At 42.7% G+C, this 13,081-nt stretch overlaps 1 protein-coding gene across 2 annotated transcripts in view; it reads left to right on the top strand.

Moving 5' to 3' along the window:
• The first annotated feature begins 435 nt into the window (after positions 1 to 435).
• Positions 436 to 13,081, top strand: part of DTX1 (deltex E3 ubiquitin ligase 1) — a 107,155-nt gene continuing 94,509 nt past the window's right edge. Inside the window, exons 1-2 of one of the 2 annotated variants that reach the window (XM_089655423.1) lie at positions 436 to 1,080; positions 1,793 to 2,489. In XM_089655423.1, the coding sequence (XP_089511549.1) occupies positions 2,234 to 2,489 (256 nt within the window). In that variant the 5' untranslated portion in view covers positions 436 to 1,080; positions 1,793 to 2,233. Of the gene's footprint in view, positions 1,117 to 1,792; positions 2,490 to 13,081 lie in introns of both variants that reach the window. The other variant, XM_089655422.1, reaches the window with a different exon arrangement.

Below are 13,081 nucleotides of genomic sequence, written 5' to 3'. Positions count from 1 at the left end.
GCAATGTCTCCATGCTCATAGCCAGATCGGGAGATATATAGATAGATATTTATATCTATATATATATCTCTCTTTCTATCTGTCCATCTTTGTCTGTCTGTCTATCTATCTAGATATATATATATATATATATATATATAAAAATATATATATATATATATATATATATATATATATACATACATAGATAAAGATAGATAGATAGATAGATAGATAGATAGATAGATAGATAGATAGATAGATAGATAGATAGATAAATAAATAAATAAATAAATGACCGGGGGTGCTAATTTTGGAATGGAATCGCCTGGTGTGAGTTCTCCTGCGATCCGTTTAGTTGGAGAGCCATGACTATGGCTTCATTAGAAGTGCTTGCAGCAATCTCAGCGAGCAATGCCCCCCTCCCTTTGCTGTGCCCCCCTTTCTTGGTCTGTACAATCGGTATTTGTATGTCCCTGGAGTAAAGGCAGAGGCAGCAGTGCTGAGCCATCCAGACAGACATCGGGAGAGGGATGCAGAGGGAAGGACTGACACACAGACACACACTGGGACTAGAAGGTTCAGGCTGAGCCAGCAGCAGCACAGGGAGGACTCCGCTACTGCTCCTGTTGTAGAGTGGTGGGGGATGGAGGGGAGAGGTACAGGGGAGGTAGGAGAATGACAGTCACCCACAGAGGGAGCAGATGGTGTCAGGAGGATCAGGATCGTGCGTGAAGGCACACATAGAAGAAGAGCCCCTGCCTATATCCTGCAGGTCTTCCACCGATCTGGGGTAAAGCCCCCCCTTATTGATCAGAGAAACTTAGCCCCGATCACCCCACCCCTTGGGAGATTGCACTGTTTTCCAACCGAGGACCCGGATCTGAACTACAAAAGCCCATCATCAATACACTTGACAGCCACTAGAAACCACCGCAGCAAGATTGCCTACCTGAGCACACCCACCCGGCACCCATCTGGGGGGTTGGGGGGAGGACACATACATGTCAGCCTCCTCCATCCCTTCTGCAAGCACAGGAGCACTGCGCCCCCACCATCATCACAACAGCTCACAAGGGTGCTCAGACCCCAAGCCACAATGTATGTTCCAATTACCGGCTGCTAGATGAATCCACAGTGAGTACCTTCCCCTAACACAGGCTTGTTAATGATCTGACACATCTGGAGGGTCCCCCCCCCCCCCCAATGCTACATAGGTGGCAACAATGTTATCCTAGAAATCTGGGTATAGAAGGGGGGTGGGGGACCCTTCCTGCATACATGGCCTTGGTGGGCTAATTTATGTCTCTGTGTATCTGTTGCAGTAGGAAGATGCTGTGTGTCTCTGGATTTGCAGGGCAATCAGTTTATGATGTTCTGTTCGTTATATACATGGAGGATATTAACCATTTCTTTTCCAGTGGTGCCATCTGCCAATCACCTTTATTGAAATGCATGTTTCTATTGTTTCTATAATGTTTCTATAATATATTATATTTATATATATATATATATACACACTATCTATATATATATATATACACTCTATATATATATATATATATATATATATATATATATATATAGAGTGTATATACTGTGTGTGTATGTATGTATATATATATATATATACATACTGTGTGGATATATATATATATATATATATATATATATATATAAACAGCAGTGGCATACTAAAAACATTAGCATGCTACATTTGCAATCATTGAGCATTGCAGTGTGACAGTGCATTGAACCAAGCATACAAAAAAATACACTACAGTATGTAATTCTTTCTATACGTCTCTTATAGGAACCCGAACCTTCAAAATAACGCATATCTGGGTTTATGGACGTATGACCACAAGAGCTGACAGTTAACTATCAGAGGTTGATGGATTCAGGATTAACGTATTTTTTATTATATCACAAGGCATAATGACATTGAACACTGAGTGCCACAGAAGAGGCAAAGAAAGAATTATTCATGTGATCGGTGAAGGGCCCTGTAATTGGTTTCAGAACATATTGGCTTTTGGCTCTTGAATATGAGACCCCCCCCTTGATCAGCTTTTTTTTTCTTTACCATGTAGTGTTTAGCATTTATTTTGGCATTTTCAGACATGAAAAGCTAGATTTGAATGTATAATTTGACCATCAACCGTAACTGCAGCTTTATTAAAGCCTTTCCAAGGAAAGCTTTGCAATACACTGACTCATCTTGCCTGACACCACAGCTGAAGACTTGTTTGCCATGTCACGCCCCAATGTCTTGATGCCAGTTACTGGTCAGAATTTCGGAGGTCAAGGGGCACCGCCACGAGTCGTGGTTTGGGAGTGGCTGAATGAGCATGGACGCTGGAGGCCTTATACTGCGACGGTGTGCCATCACATTGAGAGTGCCCTGCGAGAAGATGGCCGTGGACGAGTGGCATTAGGACAGGTGGACACACAGCTAACCCCATATGTCATTGACTTGCAGACCATGCATCAATACCGCCAGGATACAGGTAACCCTAGGAGGAAACATATCTCAGTATTATATAATGTGTAGAAGCCACAGTGGGTTATCATAATGTCAAATGCATTACTGTTTATATTACATAACATATTTTTGTGTGTGTCTCATGCAGTTCAAAGCTATAGATTAAAGTGGATTTTTAGTCAGAAAATTAAGTCCTGCTAGATCACTTCAGGCTAGTCCCTTTTGCAGGTATAGCTATGTAACATATTAAAAATAAGTACCTATACTGTGTAAAATGCAGTAATACACTGTCTCACCCTGCTCTGTACATTTTCAGTTGCTCTCTATTTTTCGGAAGTGTGCAGAAACTCTAAAGGCCAAACTGCTGACATTCTAAAGATTTACAGCTGCTCAGGGGCTCTGGGCTTCAGCAAAATATCAGCCTCCAGCAAGAAGAAACAGTAAGATTGCTGGAGGCAATTTACAGCACACACTAGTTTTGGTAGCATAATTATTAATGTGAATTGTTTGTTCCATGCTAAAGAACATTATTTTTTATCAAGTTATTATGTTCCACTTAAAGTTAACCGCTGCCCTCCCCAGCTGCACATAATCATTTCCCTTTACTCTCCGAGTTATGTTCAGCCAAGAAATCATACTTCTGGGAACTCCTCTTCCTCCCAGGTTGGCAGTATTTGTGTTTTAGGAATTGGTTGCTCAGGTACCCATGGCTGTGACGAGGAGAGTCTTCAGCCCATGTGAAAGCTCCCAAGTCATGACTTGAAGCTTATGCAAGAGTTAATCTTTTGGCCAAATGGTATATTGGAGGAGAAAAAGGAAGATAAGTATGTGCAAGTAGAGAGAATGGCAGTTAAAGGATACGTTCACTTTTCAACAAAAAATAATAAAAGCACATTTTTTGCAGGTAAACAAATGTTCATTTATTTTTGTTTGTGTTAGGAGCCTGTAAAGCGCTGCACCAGCGATCAGCAGATCACTGGTGCTATGCAGTTCTCCTGCACACTGTCAGTGTATCTGCTTTCTCGTACATCCTGTATGGGCAAGCCAATACTTGCTGACAGGAAAACTCAATGAACTACCACAGCGATTACAGCGCAGTGGTAGTTCATTGAGAACTCCAAGCCAACAGCCGCTAAGGCTGGTGGGACCTGTAGTCCATTCATTCACAGAAGACTGTGAATGAATGATGCGGCCATATGGGCGGAGCCCCACACGACCGCACTGATTTTGAAAACTGAGAGCTAGTACGGGGAACTTCTCCTACTTCTGTCGCATTGAGGAGGGGGGGGGGGGGACAGCCGTAAGCAGCTGCAGGATCAGGAACATGTTACATGTTCCACCCTAAAAGCGGGTGCAACATGTCACATGTTCCCAAAACATATCCTTTAAAGCGGTATTAAACCCAAAAATCACACATTAACTATATTGCAGCTTACCATTTCTTAGATGTGATGGCTGTATTGGTTTTCTTGTTTTTCTTTCTTTCCTTTATTTTCATCTGGTGACCAGAAAGTCTGTTTTTCACATGAACAAGCTATGGAAAGGTTTCTTCACAGTAAGAGCTGTGAAAATGTAGAATAGACTCCCTCAACATTTGTTTCTGGCCAGCTCAGTAGATTGCTTTAAAAAAGGCCTGGATTCTTTCCTAGATGCACAGAATATAACTGGATACTATTTATAGGTAAAGTTGATCCAGGGAATATCTGACTGCCTCTCAAGGGATCAGGAAGGAATTTTTGTTTCCCTGCAGGAGCAAATTGGATCATGCTTTGCTGGGGTTTTTTGCCTTCCTCTGGATCAACTGTGGGTGTAGGATCATAGTATTTTCTTTTATGGTTGAACTGGATGGACTTTTGTCTTTTTTTAGCCAGACTAACTATGTAAGCTTTCCTGTATATGTATAAACACTAGAACTGTATTAACACTAGAAGGGGTGCTGACAAAGATCACCTCTTATCTATTTATGTAAAACCTTTATCTCAAAAGGAATGAAACTGTTTGCTGTAACTGATTATAAAAGTACTAGTTGGAGCTTGGCTTCCATTTGTTAGTGTATTTCTGCTAATGCACCTAACACTCCCCTCCCCCCAGACTGCCAATGCTGCTGTCCAAAGGTGCCCCCTGTGCTTATTCATTCGGTGTGGGGGCATTCTAATACAAAGGAGGTATGTTACAGTCCAGATCACCAGGGGGAAACAGAGGAAAAAAGCCTAAAAAAAAGAAAACTAATGCAGCTACCAAATCTAATGATTGATAAGGTATAATATATTACATTTTTGGCTTTGGGTTTAAAGCAGAACTAAACCCTCCCATCATTTTCAGCCAAGGAGGATGCTATTTTAGCCTCTGTTCTGCCACTGCCACGGTGCTGCACATGTGATCAGTCATGACTCCAGCCATTTGGTGGTTTGACAGTTTGGTTGAGAGCACAAGCCAATGTGACAGTTAGCAATCCTGGCATACTGGGAATGTGACTCGTTTTTTTTGCAATTGTAAGGCCTCGTTCACACCATACATGCAGAGAAACTGATGGAAAAAAAAGCACAGATTTCACTTGCAGAGATATCAGTTTTCAGGTGCGTTTCAGTAAGTTTTAGGCTTAGTTTACACCATACATGCAGAAAAACTGATGGAAAATATGCACAGATTTCACTTGCAGAGACATCAGTTTACATCAGTTTTCCTGCGCATTTCAGTGAATTTTAGGCCTCGTTTACACCATTTATGCAGAAAATGGGTAGCACAGTGACTAAATTGTTAGCACTTGCGCCTGGCAGTACTAGGGTCATTGGTTCCAATCCCAACCACAGCTCCATCTGCCTGGAGTTTCCATGTTCTCCCTGTGCCAACATGGGTACTCCGGTTTCCTCCCACACTCCAAAGACATGCTGGTAGGTTAATTGGATCCTGTCTAAATTTGCCCTAGTATGTGTATGTATGAATGTAAGTTAGGGACCTTAGATTGTACACCCCTTGAGGGTTAGGGACTGATGTGAATGTACAATATATATGTAAAGCGCTGTGTAAATTGACGGCACTATATAAGTACATGAAATAAATAAAAACTCTTGGAAAATATGCACAGATTTCACTTGCAGAGACATCAGTTTTCATGCACATTTCAGTTAGGTATAGGTGCCTTTCACATGGGCGTTACATTTTTTTTCATCAGTTCAGTCATGTTTTTTCAAAGAAAAAATGGTTCAGTTTTTCATCTGTTTATATCAGTTTTTACCTCTGTTTTTTACATCCACTGCCAATGCAAAAATGGATGTAAAAACCGTTTGTACATTTACATCTGTTTTTCAACCGTTCCATTTTTTTTACAGAACAAAAATAGGGCTTTCTTCTGTTTCAAAAAACAAATGTTAACGGACGCGGATGTAAACGAATGTCAACGTATGATCATCCGCTTACATCTGCTTGCCCATAGAGATGCATTGTTGGCTGTTTTTCATCCATCAGTAGATGGATGAAAAACGAGCAAAGGAACATCCATGTGAAAGGGACCTTATATACGTTGCAAATTCCTGCACACAAAAAATCCACAGGTTATACTAGTGTTGTGGTGTGAACAGAAGACATAGAGAACAATGGTTTTGTTTGTGCCCTTGCAGAGCACATGCTGAAAAATTCACGTCTCTGCACACTGGTGTGAACAAGGCTTGTATACTGTACGTTGCAGATTCATGCAGAGAAAAAATTGACACATGATACTAGAGTTGTGTGCACAGGGCACATGCAGAACAATTATGTATGGTGTGAACGGGGCCTTAAATTGATGGGTTTAGTTCCGCTTTAATACTGCTTTAAAGCTGAACCAAACCCATCAATGTAATAGTTTCCCAAAACAGTTACATACAAGACATGCCTTGAATGATACAGTTACAGTTGCTTGTGCTCTTAACTGAACTGTCAAGCCATCAAATGGCTGGTGCTATAACTGATCATATGTGCAGTGCCATAGCAAATGCAGACCAGAGGCTGAGATGGCAGGTTCCTTGGCTGTAAAAGATAAAAGAGGGTTTTGTTCCTGTTTAAATGGCATAGGGAGGACTTCTGATGAGCTATCATGTCCAATCAGCAGGTAGGGGTGAGTAGGTAACCAAGCTGTGCTGTATATTTGGGCTACAGAAAAGTGAGTTTGCTGTCCTGGATATGAAGTGTCTCATTGTCTCATCGTTACTGAATCACCTGAGTGTCTGGACAGTTAGAAATATTTTGGCAGGTAAAACAGTTCACATACAAATACATGCCAACTCTGTTTGGCTGGTGTTCTACTTTACACTATACAGTTGAATCAACATAGAGCATGTATGCAAACTAGTATTTCTACCACCGTATTGTACACAAAAAACATATTAATATCATCTTGGGTGGAGGATTCTAGGGGTGGTCTTCTGCAAATGTTTACCTTTACAGTGCAAAGGTAAATTCCTTCTCATGCTGCAAACAGCAATGCCTGCCAGATCTCAGTATCAAACCTATTGTCTCCAATGGGGAATCCTCTAACAGAAAGAATTGCAGCGTCATGAAAAAGAAATGGCCAGGGAAACTGTACTGGATCTTCACACTGGGACTATAGAGGTAAACATAGTTTTACACACAGCTGCTCATATCGCATCAAACTTAACATCAAAGTAAATATATCCAAGTGAATATTTTATTCTGAATAAGAAGTAGGGATGGTGATTGCAGATATAAAGGGGAACCCCAGGCAAACAGCTAATTACCCATTGAAAATACATGTACAGGTATGATTTTGCCTGCCAAAAGATTGATAATTCTGTACTGTCTGTCCTGCGGTTTATACACACATCTGCACATTGTACATCCAACAAGAAACCCTTCTTTCTGCAGCTTCCTATGTCACCATTCCACGTCTAGCCTACTCAGTAGACAATACATTAACAGCATCACCTCATCCAGTTGGCAGGGAGATGATCCAGCAAGCAGATTTGCTGAACCAAACTGTAGTAAAGTGCTTTTCCTGGCTGTGCAGTGTAGTAGAGGTGTCACAAGAATTTACAAGAGTGAAAGAACCAAACCACAAAGCCTTAGGTAGGTAAAAGAGTTCATTTGGCACTATACAGTATCTCACAGAAGTGAATACTCTCCTCACATTTTTGTAAATATTATATTCTATCTTTTCATGTGACAACACTGAAGAAATGACACTTTGCTACAAGTAGTGAGTGTACAGCTTGTATAACAGTGTAAATTTGCTGTCCCCTCAAAATAACTCAACACACAGCCATTAATGTCTAAACCACTGGCAAAAAAAGTGAGTACACCCCTAAGTGAAAATGTCCAAATTGTGCCCAAAGTGTCAATATTTTGTGTGGCCACCATTATTTTCCAGCACTGCCTTAACCCTCTTGGGCATGGAGTTCACCGGAGCTTCACAGGTTTCCACTGGAGTCCTCTTCCACTCCACCATGACGACATCACGGAACTGGTGGATGTTAGAGACCTTGCGCTCCTCCACATTCCGTTTGAGGATACTCCACAGATGCTCAATGGAGACATGCTTGGCCAGTCCATCACCTTTACCCTCAGCTTCTTTAGAAAGACAATGGTCATCTTGGAGGTGTGTTTGGGGTCGTTATCATGTTGCAATACTGCCCTACGGCCCAGTCTCTGAAGGGAGGGAATCATGCCCTGCTTCAGTATGTCACAGTATATGTTGGCATTCATGGTTCCTTCAATGAACTGTAGCTCCCCAGTGCCAGCAGAACTTATGCAGCCCCAGACCATGACACTCCCACCACCATGCTTGACTGTAGGCAAGACACACTTGTCTTTGTACTCCTCATCTGGTTGTCGCCACACACGCTTGACACCATCTGAACCAAATAAGTTTATCTTGGTCTCATCAGACCACAGGTTCCAGTAATCCATGTCCTTAGTCTGCTTGTCTTCAGCAAACTGTTTGCGGGCTTACTTGTGCATCATCTTTAGAAGAGGCTTCCTTCTGGGACAACAGCCATGCAGACTAATTTGATGCAGTGTGTGGCGTATGGTCTGAGCACTGACAGGCTGACCCCCCACCCCTTCAACCTCTGCAGCAATGCTGGCAGCACTCATACATCTATTTCCCAAAGAAAACCTCTGGATAAGACGCTGAGCACGTGCACTCAACTTCTTTGGTCGACTAAGGCGAGGCCTGTTCTGAGTGGTACCTGTACTGTTAAACTGCTGTATGGTCTTGGCCACCGTGCTGCAGCTCAGTTTCAGGGTCTTGGCAATCTTCTATAGCCTAGACCATCTTTACGTAAAGCAACAATTCTTTTTTTCAGATCCTCAGAGAGTTCTTTGCTATGAGGTGCCATGTTGAACTTCTAGTGACCAGTATGAGAGAGTGAGAGCGATAACACCAAATTTAACACACCTGCTCCCCATTCACACCTGAGACCTTGTAATACTAACGAGTCACATGACACTGGGGAAGGAAAATGGGTAATTGGGCCCAATTTGGACATTTTCACTTAGGGGTGTACTCACTTTTGTTGCCAGCGGTTTAGACATTAATGGCTGTGTCAGGGGCATATTTACCACAAGGCAAACAAGGCATTTGCCTAGGGTGGCATTTTTCAAAGGGGCAACAGCATTTTTCAGGGGGGCAGCGCCATCCCCCAGAAGAAGGGATGGAAGAAGGGACACACGCAGCATGGGGACCAAGTAGGATCCGAGAGAGGCTGTGGGCTGCTTGATGGTGTATGCAGAGCCCAACTCTTGTTCCCGGGGATGTCCGAAGCTGTGAAGGTGAGTGTCTTTTTACTCTCACTGGGGTGGGTGGGGTGGCCAGTGTATGGGGTGCAATGGTAGTAGAAGGCTTTCTTGTGTGGGGGCAGGGGCTAGGGTGTTGTTGGTCAACGTCAGGCTCTCTTCGTGGGGGAGGGGGGTGTTGATTGGTGTCAGGGTCTCTTCGTGGGGGGGGGAGTTGAATTGTGTGTTGCCTAGGGCAGCACAAAACCTAAATACACCACTGGGCTGTGTGTTGAGTTATTTTGAGGGGACAGCAAATTTACACTGTTATACAAGCTGTACACTCACTACTTTACATTGTAGCAAAGTGTCATTTCTTCAGTGTTGTCACATGAAAAGATATAATAAATATTTACAAAAATGTGAGGGGTGTACGGACTTCTGTAAGATACTGTATGTGTCCTATATAATAATAATAATAATACGTATATACTTCAGCCGTATGTTTGTGTGGACCTAGCGAAAACTGGATTGAGGGGGGATTCACAGTAATTATAGGTGACTGTCCTGTAAAGCCTTCTGGTACCCCCCCAAATGCAGGTCATTTTGTAATGCAATTACTGACCAAACCTCCTGTCACTGTGCCCCCCCCCCCCCCAACTTTGCTATTCACCCATCACACTGTTGGGCAGCCCTAACATCCATTATAAGGGATATAGGTAGGAAAGGGCATGCATCAGTTACCATATAATTAATTACAGAGCACCCTGAGCATTGGGGGTCCCAGGATACTCTGCAGGGGCTGCATGTGGGTATCTGAAAGTTCCTACTATCTACAGTAAGTGACTGCCACTGGCTAAAAGTAAAGGTCAGTTCACTAAAGTATAACAGGTCTGTATTACCATATGCAATTTGCTCATTTTTATTATGCTTTCCATTTAAAGATTTTATTGCATGCAATGCATATTATTACAGTAGCATTAACCTTTTGTTTTTTGTAGACTAACACATTGAGCACAATAAAATAAACATTCCCTGGTATAATATCTGGGAAAATTTTCATCCCAGCACTTGCTGTATACAACTTTTGTTGCTGCTGGCTCTCTCTCAGTGCTGCTTCCCTGAACTTGTAGTCTTTCAGCCAGGGTTCACACTTCTGTGGTCCAGCAAATTGCATGGGATTCACACAGGAACCGCACATTCCTGTACAAATCACGAATTCTCTGCAGTGCGATTTGAGCCACACATTTTGTATGGCTCAAATCGCACCGCATCCGCACCAAAAAGATGCAGGACCCTTTTTTTGGTCCGTACTAGAATTGGATCGCATGGGTATTCACACCTCTGTGATCCAATTCTGCACATTGTACCGTGTTTTGCAGACCGATTTTGGGGTGTTGTTAACATACACATCCTTCAGCGGTTCGAATGAATGGGGTGCAATTGTGATGCAGTGCGGAATTCGCACAGAAACCTCTGCAAATTATGCACCACATCAGTGTGAACCCGGGCTAAAGGAAAGAGTTAACAGTGGACAGTGCAGTATGGAGTCAATCAGTTAGCTTGGAGAAGGGAATGGGGAGGAGGAGGGATGCATAGTTGAAGAAATACTGTAATATAGCTTTATTGTTTATTGTAGGTAGGTAAAGTTACACAGAATGTGGCACAGGATTTTATTCTTCAAAATATTGCTACTTCTAGCTGGTGTATCTCTGGAGAAGAAATTCAAAGTGGAATTCGGTCCTTTGTCAGGGAGTGGCAGCTGCAGGGGAGAGTAGGGGGCACTGACAATGGCTGATCGTGAGCCTGTGTCAGCATAGTTATACTGTAAGATATATACGGTGTACTGACCATTAGTCATTTTTCTAATAGGTCACATACATTTCTGCCTGGTCTACAAATTTGATACATTTTCATTGTCAGCCCTGATAATATTTTTGGGTCAACATTTAGGCATATGTAATTGTTAGTAGGGATAATGGGAGCAAGACACCTCACAATCACATTCAGAGTAGAATTGTGTATTACCAGAAGGAATCAGAGGATGAAGAGGTCCCTGCACAAAGAATAAGGAGTACTACAGTATGCCATCGAGCATTAGGAGTGTTCGTGTCCAAGTGAAGTGCAGGAGGCAGGTACCAGCAGTGTGATGCATCCTGGTGAAGTTAATGAGACAAGTGGGAACAGTGCAGTGCATCATAGTGAAATGCATAAGTAAGCACCAGTAGGGTGGTGCATCCCAATGAAGTGCATAGCAGTGGGGTGTTGCAACACCAGCCACAAAGAATTAAGATAACAGTCATAGAGAGCCTTACTACTGTCCCAGAGGCCCTTTCACATCCTTTGTGGTTTCCCTCTGTTGTCCACCCATGTACAGCCCAATCAGGTATTAAAGTAGATGTAAAAACTAACGGTTTCTTTACCTTAATGCCCAATCTCGATCCAGCGCTGTGCCCGAGAGCAGCGACATTGCTCATTCTCCCTCCTCAGTAAGAGCAGCGGGAGCCATTGGAACCTGCTGCTGTCAATCAAATCCAGTGAGGAGGGAGCAGAGGGAGGGGCTGAGCTGCACTGTGTGTGTCAATAGAGGCACACAGTGCAGCTCGAGATCAAGCCTCCATGACTGCACCCCTAGAAAGTGGTTGGGGACCCCAGAGGAAGAGGATCGGGGCTGCTCTGTGCAAAACCATTGTACAGAGCAGATAAGTATAACATGTTCGGTATTAAAAAAAGAGAGAAATCGAACATTTAAAATCACTTTAAGGTGGAAACAGAAAATTCTACGCTATTCAATTTTTTTTATTTGTCTTTCACCAAAATATTAATAGTAGATTGGTAATTATTTGTAGAGCAATGCAACTTTCACATCTGACAGTTTATTGCCAGTAAGTGTCAGTTTTCCAGGCAGACCCGATTGGACCATCCATAGACCTTTATGGACTGGTGGGTTTCAGCGTACAAGTGACTGATCCAATCCTGTACATCAAAAACGGCATATCAAATCAGATGACATTCGGGTGGAAACGGACAGGTGGTCCATTTCCATCTGATCACCCCATAGGAAAAAGCAGGTTGTGTCTGTGTCCACTCTGCAGCAGCAGAGCGGACACGGACCTATCATTCGTTTGCGTAGCAGATATCAGTAGAGAAATACCCCGCTGAGCAAACGGATCCGCTGGGGGGGTCCGTCCCATCTGAAAAGGGCCTAATACAGCTTCAGGAATGCCAGACCATTTCAATGGAAACCTATCACTGTATCAGAATTTAAAACATTTCTCAGCCTGACTCTAAACATGGGAATCATCAAAAGAAAAACAAACTGCAATGCTACTGGTCCACCTACCCAATTCTTCACAGCCAGCGTACAATATGAAATCATAATGAGATTTGTCATTTTACTGACGATTCTCTCTGCCCTAGCAGAAGTAACCTCTCATCTCATAACATCTCAAAATTAGGCCAACCATTAATTTCTTTGAAAAAAAAAAGGTGCAGAAATGTATACACCCTGGGAAAATGTTAGAGTCCCTCATCCTTATGTCAAGCAGCATGTCTTCAGTAGTGATGGGCCGAACACCCCCCTGTTTGTTCACGGTTGAATATTCAAACCTACAGAATGTCTGACCATGAACTTCGAACATGAACAATTTACTGAGCGGTATCTTACAGCATCTGAGTATGCTACGATTCTGCTCAGTTACTAAAATACTGCTGGAGTTATATTATTAATTCATGCAGTATTTTAGGAGTGAAACATTCATTCATTCATTTCAGCTGTAAGTGGGGGTCCCCCCTCCCATCCATACCAAGCCCTTCAGGTCTGGTATGGATTTTGAGGGGAACCCCCATGCCAATATTTAAAAAAAAGTGGTGTGGGGGGGTCCCCCAAAATCCATACCAGATCCTTAT

The sequence above is a fragment of the Staurois parvus genome, unplaced genomic scaffold, assembly GCF_062004578.1.
Source record: "Staurois parvus isolate SC_StPar_1 unplaced genomic scaffold, SC_StPar_1.0 ptg000840l, whole genome shotgun sequence".
NCBI classification, from domain to species: Eukaryota; Metazoa; Chordata; class Amphibia; order Anura; family Ranidae; genus Staurois; species Staurois parvus.
This window is presented reverse-complemented; position numbering and strand designations above follow the sequence as displayed.